Source organism: Cucurbita pepo, chromosome LG09 (genome assembly GCF_002806865.2).
Source record: "Cucurbita pepo subsp. pepo cultivar mu-cu-16 chromosome LG09, ASM280686v2, whole genome shotgun sequence".
Classification (NCBI taxonomy): Eukaryota; Viridiplantae; Streptophyta; class Magnoliopsida; order Cucurbitales; family Cucurbitaceae; genus Cucurbita; species Cucurbita pepo.
The window spans coordinates 2,444,521-2,463,250 of NC_036646.1; the positions used below are offsets into that span (position 1 = coordinate 2,444,521).

The 18,730-nt window shown below is 34.2% G+C and overlaps 1 protein-coding gene and 1 long non-coding RNA gene across 3 annotated transcripts; both read right to left on the reverse strand.

Annotated features, from left to right (window-relative positions):
* Positions 1-5,178, reverse strand: LOC111801746. Of its 2 annotated transcripts, none has more exons than XM_023685884.1 (7): positions 3,752-5,178; positions 2,890-3,008; positions 2,046-2,672; positions 1,659-1,971; positions 635-800; positions 443-545; positions 1-364 (listed from the first exon to the last, which is right to left on the reverse strand). In XM_023685884.1, exons 1-7 carry the CDS (start codon positions 4,907-4,909, stop codon positions 247-249), a joined length of 2,604 nt encoding a protein of 867 aa, XP_023541652.1. In that variant the 5' UTR covers positions 4,910-5,178; the 3' UTR covers positions 1-246. The 2 variants fall into 2 exon arrangements, with proteins under 2 accessions (XP_023541652.1, XP_023541651.1); XM_023685883.1 differs by having other exon boundaries at positions 635-803.
* A 7,881-nt stretch (positions 5,179-13,059) lies between these two features.
* LOC111801559 lies at positions 13,060-17,577 on the reverse strand. The gene is made up of 4 exons (XR_002816152.1): positions 17,486-17,577; positions 17,288-17,366; positions 17,110-17,166; positions 13,060-13,275 (listed from the first exon to the last, which is right to left on the reverse strand). It is a non-coding gene; the product is annotated as an uncharacterized LOC111801559 (long non-coding RNA).
* Between the last annotated feature and the right edge of the window lie 1,153 nt (positions 17,578-18,730).

Sequence of the window (18,730 nt, forward strand, 5' to 3'; positions counted from 1 at the left end):
TGAGTTAAAGAAGCTTTCAGACTTACATTTTTCTTTTTTTATTTACGTAAAAAATGATGAATCGACCATGCAATTTATCATTTCAATTATACAACGCAAGATAATGGTTCCATATTATCAGAACACAGCGGTACCTACTGAACACTAACCTCACGGCTCCCATCTGTGATATGACATAAAGAACTTACCAAAGATGGATCCGATTTTGCACACTCTACTGAATTAACTGTTACTTCTTTTTTCCTTCTACAGTATCGAGTATGCCCGGATCACTTCAACGATTGGTGCTCGACACAGCGGGCACTTGCCACCTCCACGGACTAACTCATTTGCACATTTTGAACACGTGCACATATGTCCACATCTGCAGTAAGATTTGTGTTTTATGGTTGGCATCTCGATTGATTCCCGTTTTGAAGTAGATAACAGTTCGAAGGCATACCTGTAAAGGAGAGAGTCGATATGGCTGTCACAGCAAACGCAACATGTTCCCTTCCTCACATGGCACCATTTAGAACCGTCCTCTGATGTCTCGGGACCTAGACCTATATCGAGAGGAAATTCGTGATAGATGTTGATTAGAATAGCTCTATAGGCATCCTCTTCAACATATTGCATGAAAATGTAAACTGACCTTTTTCACCAGCAGATCTGTTCAATGCTGCAGAGACTTCTTGTCTCACAGATCGCTGCAACTCCAGTTGCATGTCCATGCAAGCCTCCAACATCCTCTGCATGTGATTCATGCCTTGATGAAGTCTTGCCATGTCTGCTTTCAGGTCGTTGATAAACTCCCATTCCTGCTAAAATCGGTAACGAGCCTAATAAGCACAAACCATCAAGCCAAGACAATCTTGATTCTGATATAAACCAGCTTCAATGCAGGAAACAGGCATAAACAGATATCAAATCGTTCCACATGTAGGTAGAAGTACAATTCTTCTCGAGTAAGGATAGCTAGAAGCAATTAAAATGAGACTTGGTTGGTGGTTTTGTGAGATCCCACGTCAGTTGGGAGGAGAACGAAGCATTCTTTATAAGGGTGTGGAAACCTCTCCCTAGCATACGCGTTTTAAAAACTTTGAGAGAAAGTCTGAAAGGAAAAGCCCAAAGAAGAAAATATCTGCTAGCGGTGGGCTTGGGTTGTTACAAATGATATCAGAGCTAGTCATTGGGCGGTGTGTCAGCGAGGATGCTAAGCTCTGAAAGGGGGTAGATTGTGAGATCCCACATCGATTGGAGAGAGGAACGAGTGCCAACAATGATGTTGAGCCTTGAAGGGGGTGAGTTGTGAGATCCCACATCGAATCGGTTGGGGAAGAGAACGAAACATTCTTTATAAGGGTGTGAAAACCTCTCCCTACATTTTTAAAATCTTAAGGGAAATCTCGAAATGGAAAGTCCAGAGAAGACAATATCTGCTAGCAGTGGCCTTGGGCGGTTACTACCCACCAAATAAAGCTTCAACTCTTACTTCACATTGTAAGAGTGTGCGGTATTTGTGTGTTTATTTTCTACATGTTTTCCGAATCATTGACTAAAAGAATTCCCTCCCCATAACAAATATAGCCATGTTAGCCTACTTTATCGACATTGCAGAATCCAAATCCAGAATAAGAATTTAAGAACAAAAAAGGAAAAAAGAAGAAGCAGCTCACAATTTCTGAACGCTGCATGGTATGGCGAGACCAGCTGGTATGATGCAGGTCATGATGCCAAAGTGGTTGAGGTGGAGGAACTGGTGGAGAAGGAAGCACCAAAGAGGGTCTATTTCCAGCATCATTTTGTTCTTCATTCTGTTCATCCCTCCGTTGGTCCTGATCTTGAGGTGGAGAAGCAGATGTTGGTGTAGGCAAAGTTCTGTGCAAATCCCAATCTATGGGAGCCCGACCCCGCCTATCCACATACGATTGTATTAATTGGTCCAAACTTTCACGGAAACCACTACGAAGAAGGTTCGAAACACTTCTCCTGCAAAAAAAGCAGTATGAAAACATATCTACGCCTGTCAATATGAAAAATACGAATTCGAGAATGATAACCACCTGCCTAAGAGCTCCCTCAGTTCCATACTATAGACGTTATCGTCATCAGGTGGGTGAAACCTGTTGAACCGTCCAACTGGAGCAGACCGACGATTTCTAAAAGGACCAGAGGGCCCCTCCGACCAATTTCCAGCAGCTTCTCGAGCGCCTCTCTCTTGCCAAACCGCAGCAGGTTCTGCAGGATGAGCTTCTCTTCTTTCTGCATTCCCCTGTGTGCTGGGTGGTGACCAAGCATTAGATGAATTTGCCTGCCAGTTTGTCGTCACATCCTCAGCATTATCATCTCTCCATTCAGTGAGTGGGCCAAAGTTTGTCCTTTGCCAGTTTCTTCTATTATCTTCAGTAATTTGCTGGTGCCACTCCCCATCTTCATTTGTAGTTTCTTGCCAATTCATATTCTCAACCTCTGAGTTGCTTTCCATGTTTTCAATTTGATCAGACAGCCGACTGGTTTCCGCTACCTGATTCTCAAGCTGTGACTGTACATATTCTTGCTGGATGTTCTGTGAACCATTTGTTTGACCTCGATCGTTTCTCGAATCATTCATGTCGCTGTTAGTTGCATTATCAGATTGGCCGTCTGCTTGACCACGAACAATATTTTCCAATCTAGAGCGGAATCCCTCCCTGCGCCAAAATAATATACATATAAACTATACCGTTCGCAAAATAATTATAATTCTTTACAAACTCAGCACAGATCAGAAATCAGAAATCGAATTTCTAGGAATGTTAAGGACATTCCACCAAAACGACACAGATAGATGAAAACGCTTACCTATTTTCACAACACAGTGTAAACACAGAACGAAACGAAACGAATCATCCTCACAAGATGACATACCTTAAACCAGAAACAGTGTGTCGCTGCTGTAATTGAACTATCTCACTTGCTGCCATGGAAGGTGGCCGCTCCTCTTCAACAGTTCTTTCATTTCTCAAAAATCTACCTCTAAGTAATGACTGGGGAAATATACAGGATTAGTGGTCATGTAACAATATCTAATGGACCAATGGGATGCGGAAGAGATAACTAGAAAGTAAGCATAGCTAAAAATTATCATCAAAATTGTGATACAATTATGATACCTATCATAAAAGTGTTATAAAATTACTTTCTATGTCCTAAAAGAGCTTCGCATTTAAAAGAAGCAGGATGCAGTATAAATGTGAACAGTCAAACTCAAAAAGGAAAAACTCATATAAGTCCAAAGTCTGCAAATAAAGTCCCAATTGGTTTTTTGACCGAGCCGAAACCCAACTGTAACAGCCCAAACCCACCGCTAGCAAATATTGTCTCTTTGGGGAGGAATTCCCTCAAGGTTTTTAAGACGCGTCTACTGGGAAGAGGTTTCCACACCCTTATAGGAATGTTTCGTTCTCCTCTCCAACCGATGTGAGATCTCACAATCCACCCCCTTGGGGGCCCAACGTCCTCACTGGCACACCACCCGGTGTCTGGCTCTAATACCATTTGTAACCGCCTAAGCCCACCACTAGCAAATATTGTCCTCTTTGGGCTTTCCCTTCTGGGCTTCAGGTTTTTAAAACACATCTACTAGGGAGAGGTTTCCACACCCTTATAGGGAATGTTTCATTCTTCTCTCCAAACGATGTGGGATCTCACAATTTTAGTTTTAAGCGAAGGTGAACTAGTATATTGAATGGTAGAATAAATAAAACAACATTCACACTTGGCAGCTGACCTGGATGCGGTTGCGATGGGCAAAGTCCGAAACGGCTCGATGCTCCAAAAGCCCTTGAAGTTCCCTCTGTCTTTCCCTCTCTATCCTTACAAGTAAATCGAGTATTGCTTGTCTTCCTCGCAGCCTTAACAAGTCTCTGCGGATGTGTTCATTTTGGCCTTCATCCTGTTCAGCTACCAATTCATCACGGCCTCTATCAACTTGAGCACCACCTCCGGTCCCTCGATCCTCCCTCCTTTCACCACGACTTCCTCTTTGTTGACTGGTCATTTGTACCCATTCCCTAACAATCCTGACTCGCTCACGTTCTGTTTCCCCAAGCCATTCAGCTCTGGATCTTGAGCTTCTCTCAGAAACATTTGGTGATGGATCCGTAATTCCACTCTCCATCCATCCCCGAACGATTTGCCTCACTCTTTCCCTCTCGACTTCACCAAGATCAGGAGATTGTTCTCTGCTAGAAACATTATTTTCATCCCTCACATGCTGTGATGCAATTTGTTCATGATTCCATGCCCCAAAATCGTTCTCACTCTCACTTGCATCCACCAAGCTTCCCTGATTCTCACTCGCCCGACTATCAGACATATTTGTACTGGACATATTGGTAGAAGAATCAACACTTGTTTGCTGCCTCAACCTTTCCCTGACCCTCTCACGAGCCCGATTTAATACATGGTCATCCTCCAGCCCCCTCCACATCTGTAATATTGCAGAAGCTTGTGTGGTCGGAGTCTCAACGGTAGTCTGCTGCCTTGAAGTTGGAGACTCAGACTCCCTTAAAAAAGATGAATCAAGCATTGAAACCGTATGCAATCTTGCAAGTGCCATCAACTCAGATTCACGATTTCTCCTCTCAATTGTTGTTATCATTTCCTGTGCCTGCCGAGCAGCCCAGCGGCTCAAAATCCGAGAGTGGCGACGTCGTGCAGCTGAAGACTCTGCTAAATCATCACCCTCAAGATCAGACCGCCTTCTCCTCCGTAGAAGCTGATCACCTTCTTCTTCCTCAACTTCATGATTGGCAGCAGAACTACATGAAGCAAATGGAATACATTCATCCAGGTGCCCACGCATTAACTCCTCCAGTCCACGCTCTAATTCCGCTCGGGCACCACTAGAATCAGCCTTCTGTTGTAGCGGTTGATAATCCGTCATGCTCTGCAATCTCCAACCCAACTGCCACCATCATGCACAAAACAAAACCTTAAACCTTCTATCAAAATTAACAACACCATTAATCCTTATCCCTTCCACCCCAAACAAACAAAATCACCACAACACAAAACCAGCCCTAACAATATCTTCAACCAATAGATGAACATGAGCTAAAGCTACGCAATCGGATTGAATCCCAGCAGGATCCACAACAAACAATCAAACAACAATAGAATCCGAAGAATCAAATCGTCGAAACTGAAATTGAAATGAAGATCCGACAAGAACATTGCACATCCAGACANCTCCACAACAAACAATCAAACAGCAATAGAATCCGAAGAATCAAATCGTCGAAACTGAAATTGAAATGAAGATCCGACAAGAACATTGCACATCCAGACAGAATTAAATTAGTTCGAAATCATAAACAGTAGAATTGGAAAGAAAACAAAACGACGACAGGAATTAAAACGAGAAAATTAGGCAAAAATAGTAGGAAGGATGANTTAATATTTAAATTGACTAATTATCTAATTTCATGATAAAATATTAACATTCCCTAAATATTATATAAAACAATTACTTCACTATATATTTAATTTTAAAAAAAACCTCAAATCCTCTCTTGGGTTAGAGAAAAAGTCAAGCATTTAAATTTAAAATCATTTTTATAATAAAAAAATATATATATGGATAATAAGAGGATAATGAAGAATTAATTGTTCTAAAAAATAATTTGATTTTAATTCAACACATAATCTTTTGAAAAATTCTACCTATCAAAGTCCAATACAATTTATATATATATTTCATATTTTTAAATTAGTTTCTTTATAATTAAGCAATGAAAATTAAACATTTTAAATTTTATGAACTATAAAAATCAATTAATTATGAAGTAAATATATTAATTATAATTGCAATTTATTTATTTGGTTTTTTTTCCTTTTAAGTCAAAAATTAAAAACTATTATTTCTTATATTTTCTAACATATAGAATTTAAAAATATTATGGATAAAATAAAAATAATAATTAAAAATTGCAATTACAAAACATTAATTTTTAAAAATAGCCAAGAACGCAATAAAAATAAATATTAAATAAATTATTAGGCACATAAAAAAAAAATTACTTAATTGGATATGGAGCATATTTTGTCGTATTGAGGTGGGTTTCATTAAATTAAGGAATTAAAATAAATCATTTAGTGAATTTGTCCCACTTTTTTTCTTTTTACTAAAAATAAATAAATAAATATCATAAAAAGCTTTCAAGCAAAGGGTGTAATATATATATATATATAGCCAATTATATAGAGAATGAGAAAATTAAATTAAAAAAGATTCGAAAGTATCATTAATAAGTTCATAATTATAGGTTAAGATGCAATTTTCAAATGTGATTCATCATTGGATCTTGTATTTATTGCGCATGATTTGTATAATAATTAAATAAATCTATATTATAATTAATATTCACTTTATTATAAGTTTTTTATTTAAAAAATCAAATTTGAATTTAAATTTTTCGGGATGTAATTTTTACTTCTTATTTAATTTTCACTGACCTACTCACTAGTTTAAAAAAAAATGGTAAAAAAATAAATGGATTAAAATTTAAAAATAAAGCTTTTATTTTCACAAAAATTAATTTGTCTAGTGCACAAATTAACCCGGTCAAAATTTATAATTTTCAACCAAAAAAAATATAATATTGATTTTATCNGAAAAGGAGAGATCAAAACAGAGAATGATGTGAAAATTTATAAATTTGCTTGTTAGAGAGAGAATGTTCGGAGCAAGCGAGCGAGCGATGAGGAGGAGAGAGAGAGAGGAAGAGAGTTGTTCGTTCTGATTTTATCACTATTTTTTGTTTTATTTATTTTTTCTGTTTTTTTATGAGACCAAGCGACTCCGGGGAGGAGAGCGGAAACCGCCGACCTACCAGGAATTGCCACGTCATTTTTAATTTCCCCTTTCTCGCGCCTTGTTTTTTTTTTTTTTTTTTAATTTCTTTTGTGGCCATGTTTATAATTAATTCATAATTCCTTTTTTTTTTTTTAACTAAATTAAATATATTTTATCCAAATTAATTAGTTTCTCATTAACAATTAACCATTTAAAAAAAAACTAAAAACAATCATTTTAAATAATAAAAAAAAAACAAAGAGTAATTTTATTGATTTAATTTAATTTTTAATATTTAAATTGACTAATTATCTAATTTCATGATAAAATATTAACATTCCCTAAATATTATATAAAACAATTACTTCACTATATATTTAATTTTAAAAAAAACCTCAAATCCTCTCTTGGGTTAGAGAAAAAGTCAAGCATTTAAATTTAAAATCATTTTTATAATAAAAAAATATATATATGGATAATAAGAGGATAATGAAGAATTAATTGTTCTAAAAAATAATTTGATTTTAATTCAACACATAATCTTTTGAAAAATTCTACCTATCAAAGTCCAATACAATTTATATATATATTTCATATTTTTAAATTAGTTTCTTTATAATTAAGCAATGAAAATTAAACATTTTAAATTTTATGAACTATAAAAATCAATTAATTATGAAGTAAATATATTAATTATAATTGCAATTTATTTATTTGGTTTTTTTTCCTTTTAAGTCAAAAATTAAAAACTATTATTTCTTATATTTTCTAACATATAGAATTTAAAAATATTATGGATAAAATAAAAATAATAATTAAAAATTGCAATTACAAAACATTAATTTTTAAAAATAGCCAAGAACGCAATAAAAATAAATATTAAATAAATTATTAGGCACATAAAAAAAAAATTACTTAATTGGATATGGAGCATATTTTGTCGTATTGAGGTGGGTTTCATTAAATTAAGGAATTAAAATAAATCATTTAGTGAATTTGTCCCACTTTTTTTCTTTTTACTAAAAATAAATAAATAAATATCATAAAAAGCTTTCAAGCAAAGGGTGTAATATATATATATATATAGCCAATTATATAGAGAATGAGAAAATTAAATTAAAAAAGATTCGAAAGTATCATTAATAAGTTCATAATTATAGGTTAAGATGCAATTTTCAAATGTGATTCATCATTGGATCTTGTATTTATTGCGCATGATTTGTATAATAATTAAATAAATCTATATTATAATTAATATTCACTTTATTATAAGTTTTTTATTTAAAAAATCAAATTTGAATTTAAATTTTTCGGGATGTAATTTTTACTTCTTATTTAATTTTCACTGACCTACTCACTAGTTTAAAAAAAAATGGTAAAAAAATAAATGGATTAAAATTTAAAAATAAAGCTTTTATTTTCACAAAAATTAATTTGTCTAGTGCACAAATTAACCCGGTCAAAATTTATAATTTTCAACCAAAAAAAATATAATATTGATTTTATCTAATTTTTTTTATTAATTTATTGGAGGTTAAAATTATAATACTTTAAATATTTGAGGTTAAATTACAATATTTATTTAAGTTTGAGTTTCATATTGAAAGTTTAGGAGGAAATTTTATTTTTTTCTTTTCTAAATTTTTTTAAATAATTATGTTGAATTGCAAAAGTTCATTTATTATTTTAAAATTGCCAAAACTATACTAATACAGTAAAAATTCTTTAAAATTTTAAATTAACGGTATCTATTACGATCGCACAATGCACACACTCGATCTAGATGAACACAAAGAACATGATAGAGAAAATGTAATGAGAATATTAATTAAAAGATCTGTATTGATCACTACAGCTACATAGACAATACACTTTCAAATCTGTGAGGGATATATATATATATAATGTAGTCGGTTGCCGCTCTACTGTTTATAACTTGACTAAGCTATAAATAAACTCTATAATTTTTGGTATATTTTTTTAATAATTTGTTGCATTAAATTTAGATTCACAATTTTGAGATATTTAATGCTCATTGGAGTAGAAATTGGGGAGGACAATAAATTAAAAAAAAGGGTAAAAATGAAGCCTAATTAAATAACCTAATTTAGGTGGGATGTAAATTCTGTTAATTATGGGAATTTGTTTGGAAAATTAATTGTGGTTGAATTTTTTTTTTTTAATGTTTTAATAAATTAGACAATTATTTTTTATAAAACTGAAATAAATTACACTAACTAACCATAAAATTTGAAACTAATTTCCTTTCTTGTAAATTGCTTTCAATTTATGGATTTAAAGTCTTGAAACTAATTTCTTTTTAAATCTTGATTTATAATATATATTGATTTTAAAAAAAAAAAAAAAACTCAAAATTAATTATGATCCTCGTGTAAATGAGAGATATATAAAAAAAATAGTTCAAAAATACCCTTAAATTTTTAAAAGTTTACCTTAATTTTTTTTGTCTGTTATAATGGATGCTTCTTTATCTCCTCTACCACGTATGTTAGATCTCACAGTCCATCTCACTTGGGGCCCAACATCCTCATTGACATACTGCTTGGTGTCTAGCTCTGATATCATTCATAACAGTTGACATACTGCTTGATGTCTAGCTCTGATACTATTTATAACAGTTGACATACTGTTTGGTGTCTAGCTCTGATACCATTTATAACCGTTGACATACTACTTGGTGTCTAGCTCTGATACCATTTATAACAGTTGACATACTGCTTGGTGTCTAGCTCTGATACCATTTATAACAGTTGACATACTGTTTGGTGTCTAGCTCTGATACCATTTATAACCGTTGACATACTACTTGGTGTCTAGCTCTGATACCATTTATAACAGTTGACATACTGCTTAGTGTCTAGCTCTGATGCCATTTATAACAGTTGACATACTGCTTAGTGTCTAGCTCTGATGCCATTTATAACAGCTCAAATAGACTGTTGGAAAAATTCAAAACTTTAAATAAAAACATTAAATTATTATATTATATCTAATTCACCAACAATTTTATATAATACAATTTAAAAAGATTCGTTCACCCAAACCCACCGTTAGAAAAATTCAAAATTATAAATAAAAATATTGAATTATTGTTATATTATATCTAATTCACCAACAATTTTAAATAATATAGTTCAGAGAGAATAATCTTTATTTAAAGATATTTCATAAGCCGTTTTAAAATTAAATAAATATTAAAATTAATCCAGTAATTAAGTCTTATTTTAATGGATAAACAATAAATAAATTAACTTTTTACTTATTTTATATTAAATACGATAGCCATTGTGATTCACTGTACCGTAGTCATTGCTTGTATAACACGTGTTGTTTATGACCGCATGCCCATTCTGAAATATTTTACTTATTTTCGTGTTAGTTAGTTGTTTGTTATTTGTATTATTATAGTTTATGTGGGTGCGGCTAGTTGTCAATTCTTATTATTCTAGCTATATGCTAGCAATCTCGTTGTTGTCCCTTATAACTTGCTAGCTCGTACTTTCTCAAAATGATTTTCCAATTTTTTCTCTAACCCGGTTTTCTAAAATTATTTTATAAGAGTGGTGTTGAAGGTTTGAGCATACGTTTTTCGTGTCAATAGCAACTTTGAGATCTCATATTGGTCGGATAGAGAAATGAAACATTGTTTATAAGGGTGTGGAAACCTCTCCCTAGTAGACACGTTTTAAAAATCGTAAAGCTGATGCTGATATGTAACAAGCCAAAACGGATAATATCTACTAGCGGTGGGCTTGGACTATTACAAATGGTATCAGTACTAGACATTGGGCGGTGTGCAAGCGAGAACGTTGGGTCCTCAAGGGAGATAGATTGTGAGATCTCACATCAGTTGGAGAGTAAAACGAAATATTTCTTACAAGGGTGTGGAAACCTCTCCTTAAAAAACGCGTTTTAAAATCGTGAGGCTGACAGTGATAAATAACGGGTCAAAGCAGATAGTATTTATTAGCGATAACCTTGAGCTATTATAAATGATTTCAGAGTCAAGACACACCAAACCGTGTGTCAATGAGGACGCTGGCCCCTAAGGGAGGTGGATTGTGTGAGATCTCATATCCCTTAGAGAGGAGAACGAAACATTGTTTATAAGGGTGTAGAAATCTCCCCCTAACAGATACGTTTTAAAACCGTGAGACTGATGGTAATACGTAACAGGTCAAAGTGGACAATATCGGCTAGCGGTGAGCTCAAGCTATTACAAATGATATCAAAATTAGACACTAAACCGTGTGCCAACAAAGACATTAGGCCCAACAAAGAGATAAATTGTGAAATCTCACATTAGTTAAAGAGGGAACAAAACATTAATTAGTGTGAAACCTCTGACTACCCGACAGTATTTGATTTAACTTTTTTTTAATGACAAATACCATAACTTTTCAGGAGAGAGAAAGGGGTAAAGTTGAAGAGAGAGAGAGAGAATAATCAGTTATAGAGTAAGACAAAACCATGATTTTCCTCTTTTTTACTCTTAAAAAACAAAGTAGTTTTCTTTCTCTTTTTTTTCCCTACTTTTTTCAAGGCTTGGTGATCACGCTTTTTAAAAATTTAACTTTTAACTTTATTTTCATACAAGGGTAAAATCGTCTTTTCCTATACGGTAATATAGGTCATTTAACTTTAAAATATATCTAATAAATTTCTAATTACTTTATTTTATTTTTAATATTTCTTTTTTACTTAAACCCATATTTAATAAATCTTAAAACTTTCAATTTTGTGTAGGTAATTTTTTGACTTATTATTGAACCCATAATTTAATAGAAACTTATTGATTATTTTTTAAAAAAATATAGATGCATTAGACACGAGAAGGAAAGTTTAAAGACTATGACTCGAGCTAGATCGAATTTGAGGTTAATTAGGTAATAACACACATGGATTTTCTTCAAGAACATTATATAATATTGAAATGGGATGCTAAAGCTTTATTCGAGTGACGTGGGTTGGAATCAAAAGCCCACCTAACCAATTATTTTTTTCCCATTTTCTTAATCATTGCCATTTTGGGTTAATTTTTTAATTTCTTTTTATGAACAAAGATTTTCAAGTGGATTAATTATTATTAAAAAATAATTTAATAATTACCCATTTAAGTTTAGCTCAATTGAAAAAATAAAAAATAATAATTTTTAAACTTTTTTTTTTAATTTAAATGTATTATTGAAATTTTAAAGATATTTGTTTAATAATTTATTTTAAAATAATGGTCCCTAGAGAGAGAATTGAAGGCTAAAGGGTAAATTAAATATATTATGGTATCTTATCCTAAAGTGGAACATTCAAGCGTGTCAGGTGCTTGATTCAGCATGCTGACAAAAAGTGGAGAATGTTTCTCGTGGGTGGCACGTGCCATGCCGCTCCACCTTTAGCTCCCACATTCGCCATCCAAGTTTCCTTGGGACGAAGGAAAAAACAATTGTCACTCTTCAATTTCACTCTAATTTTGAGAGAAGAAAAAACCCGTAAGATCCCACATCGGTGGAGAAGGAAACAAAACATTTCTTATAAAGACGTGAAAATCTCTCCCTAATAGATGCGTTTTAAAATCATGAGATTGACTACGATACATAACAAGCTAAAGCGGACTATATCTGCTAGCGGTGGGCTCAAGTTGTTACAAATGGTACTAGAGCTAGACATCGGAGGTGTGCCAATGAGGACGTTGGACCGTAAGAGGAGTGAATTGTGAGATCCCACATTAGTTGAAAAGGAAAACACGATACGTTTTGGGTCAAAGCAGATACTATCTGCTTGCAGTGAGCTTAGTGAGCTTAGTGAGCTTAGATTGTTATAACGAACTATAATTTATTTATTTTTTCCAAGTTCCAACTCCCAATATATTCCACATCTTTTCTAACGTTTTTAGGACATTAAAAAACTGAGAAAATAAGTAAATAACGAAAATAAAGAAATGATGGGTATTCATATTAAATAATTTTTCAAAAAAAAAAAAAAAAAAAAAAAAAGGCATCAATCAATCAAGTGTCCATTAAAAAGCAGACAAGTTCGTTGGGTTAAAAAACAGGCAAGTGAATTCAAGGCTAAATTTTGTCATGTGAATTAGAGAGTGAATCCTATGTGGTTGAAAAGATGGGTCGATATGATATCATTCACTAATTAACATCCACGTGACCTTGTTGTTAATTTCACCTAAGAATATTAAACTACTATGATTTTATCTAGTGATCGTAATAGTTGTATAAATAAAAGATATGATAACAACGACTGAAAATTTAGTATCTTAGAGTTAACCTGATACAAATCTAATAGGATCGGTCGATTGCTCCATAAGAATAGTCAAGCATAAGAATACTCAATGTGCACAGAGCTAACTTAGACATTCACAAATATCGGGAAAAATTACCTATAATAATTCAAGCCCACCGCTATCAAATGTTGTCCGCTTCGGCCTGTTACATATCATCGTCAGTCTCATGGTTTTAAAACGCGTATACAAGGAAGAGGTTTCCACACTCTTACAATGAATGTTTCATTCCCATCTCCAACTAATGTGAGATATCACAATCCACCCCACTGCTGGCAGATATTTTTCTCTTNAGAGACCCAACATTCTCATTAACACATTTTTTGGAGTCTTGACACTAATACAATTTGTAATAGGTCAAGCCCACTGCTGGCAGATATTTTTCTCTTTGGGTTTTCCCTCCAAGGGTTTCCCTTGAGGTTTTAAAACTCGTCCACGAGGAAGAGGTTTTCACACCCCTATAAGGAATGCTTCGTATCCCTCTCCAATCAACGTGGAATCTCAAATCACTTGAATACATTCCTTTCATTTGTTTTGAGATTGATGAACGGTCGAACCAATTTGTGGGAATTTTGACTCATTTCACGAGACAAAAAAATCATCTTGTTAGATTTGGTTGCCAAGGCGGGTCAGACGGGTCAGGTTTTTAAATCATGAGTAGGTTGCCATGATTGGATATTGAACTAGCTAGGTTTTTATACGGATGAAGATGTAAAGGGCCTGCAAAAGCCCACGCAGGAGGAGGAGGGTTGTGGTTAGAGGGAACATGTGATGTGTGACATTGTTTTTAAGCGGTTAAAATCTGAGCGTTGGATGTTTGGTCGTCAACCATAGAAAATTTTGGGAGCCATTTGAGTGCAGTAACCGCCCAAGCCCACAGCTAATAGATATTATCCGTTTTAGTTTATTACATATCATCGCTAGCCTCACAGTTTTAAAACGTGTCTACTAGAGAGATTTCCACACCCTTATAACAAATATTTTGTTCTCCTCTTAAACGGAGGTGGGTAATGAATATTATTTCCATCCACTAAGTTTTTGATCTAATATGAAATATACCTTTCCCTTCCAAATGAAATAGCAGCAGCCACATTGATTAAACAGGGCAGAAAAATGCTAAACACATATCATTTCATGACAACAATCTCTCTAGAAAAGAAGGTAATGGGAAGGCAAGAAAGCTATAGACTCGGGAGATAATACTCTATTTATGCAGCAAACACAGTAAGGATCAAAGTTCTCAAATGTTTATCCTATTTCCCAAAGGAAATTTTCCATCACGAGCTCAGTATTCGGCCATGTATAATCCATGATGCTGATAAAAGACTTTCCCAATTTGCAATGATGAAGGTATAACTATAGGAAGTAAAATTATTAGATAGTTTACACCAAGATATAGTTTGATAAATAACATTGTCGAAAAGTTTTGTGTAGGTCTGTGTCTAGATTCCAAAAGGAAGCCATGATGAGATTTTTCTATAACAGGGCTTTTGCATTCTTGAAAGGGTGGTACGTTAAGGCCACATCCAAAAGTTCCTTTACCTCCCTAGAAAATACGAGATGTCATCCAAATATATTGAAAATCATTGTCCACAAATTCTGAGAGTGAAAAAATGGCGTCAGATGTCCGTGGGTTTAAAAGGGTTGCACCAACTGAAGTTTTGTGTAGGTCCGTGTCTAGATTCCAAAAAGAAGCCATGATGAGATTTTTCTATAATAGGGCTTTTGCATTCTTGGAAGGGTGGTACGTTAAAGGCCATATCCAAAAGTTCTTTTACCTCCCTAAAAAAATATGAGATTGTCATCCAAATATATTGAAAATAATTGTCCAAAAATTCTGAACGTAGAAAAAATGGCGTCAAGTGTCCATGGGTTTAAAAGGGTTGCACCAACTGAAGTTAACTAGACTGAGAAGGGGCAAAATTTGGAGGCAAACTCACTAGTGCAGCTAATACAGCCATGGCTTCTGCATCTTTATGACATCTTTATGACGGAGATTACACCATTAGGGAGTTGGGAACAGAAATATCATCTGGAAATTTTTTTTTAACTCGTCTAAGCTTACTCGATATAGAATCACTTTGGATGATTAGTGTCTTCGTTCATATTACTACCGTTACTAGGGAGACCATAAGAATTGTTCATTTTCTTGAGGGTTTTGGTCAACCAAATAGCAACAGATAAAACAAACGAGCTGCCTCCGCATGAGCTGACTTCCAACGCTTTAACAATTATGTCAGAATTGGTAGTTGTGAGAAATTTTATACTTTAATCGAAGTGAGGTGACAGACATGAGGAGAAGTCTTTCTTTATTCAAGTCAAATAAGGAACCACCCAAGAAACAGAGGGATTTGGGAACAGATCAGAAATAGGCTCAAGAACATCAAATGAAAACGGCAGTCAACATGAATAACTTTTTTCCCCACATGCATGTCACAATCAAAAAACAAATCATAATGCAACTGATCGACAGCATAAAATGTTTACCGACCGACAGATAAATGGCTTGCATGCTTAGTTGACCAAGAATTAGCTTACAAATGGAGAAAGAAAAGGGGCTGGCTATAAACTTTTAAAGACTAAAAAATTGGAAGTCCTGTTTGTTCAACCGGCTGCATCGTAAGTAGTTTAATCATGCCAAAGGGCAAAGCAAAAAAGGGCATTTCTCACAGATGAAAGGGAAAACGGGAGGAAAGAGATGGATCACAAATCATCGTGACATTGACCTTTTCAGAGATTTTGAATATGGTGATCATCTATGGAAAGACTATAACAGCTGCTACCATCCCCCGACAAATTTTCAATAGTGACGTGTAAACTACATTTTTTCAAATACCAATTACGTGAGATTCTACATTGGTTGGGAGGAGAAGGAAGCATTCTTTATAAGGGGAAGGTCGTAGAGGAAGCCCAAAGATAACAATATCTATCAGCGGTGGGTTTGAGCTATTACAAATGGTATCAGAGTCAAGTTCCGGACGATATGCCAGCGAAGAGGCTGAGCTCTAAAGGGGGTGCATTGGGGGTTCTACATCGATTGAAGAAGAGAACGAGTGCCAACGAGGACACTGGTATCAGAGTCAAGTTCCGGACGATATGCCAGCGAAGAGGCTGAGCTCTAAAGGGGGTGCATTGGGGGTTCTACATCGATTGAAGAAGAGAACGAGTGCCAACGAGGACACTGGTATCAGAGTCAAGTTCCGGACGATATGCCAGCGAAGAGGCTGAGCTCTAAAGGGGGTGCATTGGGGGTTCTACATCGATTGAAGAAGAGAACGAGTGCCAACGAGGACACTGGTATCAGAGTCAAGTTCCGGACGATATGCCAGCGAAGAGGCTGAGCTCTAAAGGGGGTGCATTGGGGGTTCTACATCGATTGAAGAAGAGAACGAGTGCCAACGAGGACACTGGACCCTAAAGGGGTGGATTGTGTGATTCATATAAGTTGGAAAGGAGAATGAAGCATTATTTATAAGGACGTGGAAACCTCTTTTGAGGGTAAGTCCGAAAGGAAAAGCCCAAAGATGACATTATCTGCTAGCGGTGGGTTTAGGCTATTACAAATGGTATGGGCGATGTGTCAACAAGGAGGCTGAGTTCCGAAGGAGGTGGACACGAGGTGGTATGCCAACAAGGACGCTGGCGGGAGTGGATTGGGGATCCCACATTGATTGGAGAAGAGAACGAGTGCCAGTAAGGACATTAGACCCCAAAGGAGTGAATGGTGAGATTTCACTTTGATTGTAGAGGAGAAAGAAGGATTATTCATAAGGACGTGGAAAATTCTCTTGAGGGTAAGTCCAAAAGGAGAAGCCTAAAGATACCGTGTCCAAAAGGAAAAACCTAAAGATACCGTATCTACTGGCTGTGAATTGGGCGGTTACAAGTCAAAATCCTCAAACTATTCCAAAATTAAAGAAAACACGCAGTCAATTTCATGTTTCGTTGTAATGAAAAATGAATGAAAATCCCAATTTACCGATTCTCAGCCATCAATTTGACCATTCCTCGAGGCTGCCATTGCCAAAACCTAGAGCTGTCACAGAAGAAAAAACGAAGACAACAAAATCAAACACCAGAATAAATAAGAAAACAACTAGAAACTAAAAAATTCAGAAGAAATATATATATATTTATATATTAAAACATCCTGCAACCTTGCCAGAGAAGATCTCGAACCGATTGGCCGTGAACTTCATAGAACTCCCCGACGTAAATTCGATCAATTCAAAGTACCTAGGGTAAGAAAAAAAAAACCGTATGAAACCGAACTCCGAATTGACCCTCGCGAATTAATTACAGGCTCCGATCGGATCCCTAGAACATGCAACGAACCGGAATTTGTGGGTCAATACCTCAAAAATCCCCGCCATTGCGCAAGTTGGAGGTTGGAGCTCTGCTCTAGTTGTTAAGACTCTTTCAATAAATTATTGATTCAAAATATTCCCTCCTTTTTAAATTAACCCACGAATTTATATTTAAAATAAAAGTATATTAATTTTTTAATTTTTTTTTTGTCTTAAAATTGACCTATCAATCACGAAATGAAACATTATTGAAGCACATTTTAAAATTTTGAAATTTATTAGATATAAAATATAAAATTTAATTTTTCAAAAGTTAATGAATTTATTAATATCCTTTATTAATTTAATTAATCAAGTTGAATTCCAAACGTGTTCGTGTCTTTGTTGAATTAATTACGAGAAATTAAGCATTGAAATTAAAATAGATGCTAGAATATAATATTTAAAAGCTGACCGACATAACACAACATAAATCTTATAATTGATATTTGATTATTTGATGATTACTTACGTGGTCAATTGTTTTATTTAAAATATTAATTGTATAGAAATAAATGATTATTCGTGTTATTGTGAATAATATATAGTTGTTATAAAAAAATCGTAAGAGTTTATAATATATGATAAGATTTTGTNCCTTTGTTGAATTAATTACGAGAAATTAAGCATTGAAATTAAAATAGATGCTAGAATATAATATTTAAAAGCCGACCGACATAACACAACATAAATCTTATAATTGATATTTGATTATTTGATAATTACTTACGTGTTTATTTAAAATATTAATTGTATAGAAATAAAAGGTTATTCGTGTTATTGTGAATAATATATAGTTGTCATAAAAAAATCGTAAGAGTTTATAATATATGATAAGATTTTGTCATCGTATCTAGACCGTACTATCGATATGATAGACATTGTAATAGTGATAAATGATTTGGTCAAAATCGTTCATGTAAAGACATGTGAGCTATGAATCACAACAATGCATCTTTATAAGACTGTACCATAAAATATGTTATTTTTTAATTTTCTAATTGAGAATATTAATCCTGAGTTCGGCTNGTTATAATAGTGATAAATGATTTGGTCAAAATCGTTCATGTAAAGACATATGAGCTATGAATCACAACAATGCATCTTTATAAGACTGTACCATAAAATATTTTATTTTTTAATTTTCTAATTGAGAATATTAATCCTGAGTTCGGCTTTGCGTTGGACAAGCATGACAGATGTCCTAGTCTTACTTGTTCAGGTCGGTTGACAGGGATGTCAACCAATTAAGCG

What these genes read in the sequence shown, in the direction of transcription:
- LOC111801746 (XM_023685883.1), bottom strand. Translation starts at nt 4,909, where the DNA reads ATGACGGATTATCAACCGCTACAACAGAAGGCTGATTCTAGTGGTGCC. An exon ending in CCATGCAGCGTTCAGAAATT is followed by an intron (nt 804 to 1,658) that starts GTGAGCTGCTTC and finishes TACCGATTTTAG; the next exon opens with CAGGAATGGGAGTTTATCAA. An exon ending in CAGATCTGCTGGTGAAAAAG is followed by an intron (nt 546 to 634) that starts GTCAGTTTACAT and finishes CTCTCGATATAG; the next exon opens with GTCTAGGTCCCGAGACATCA.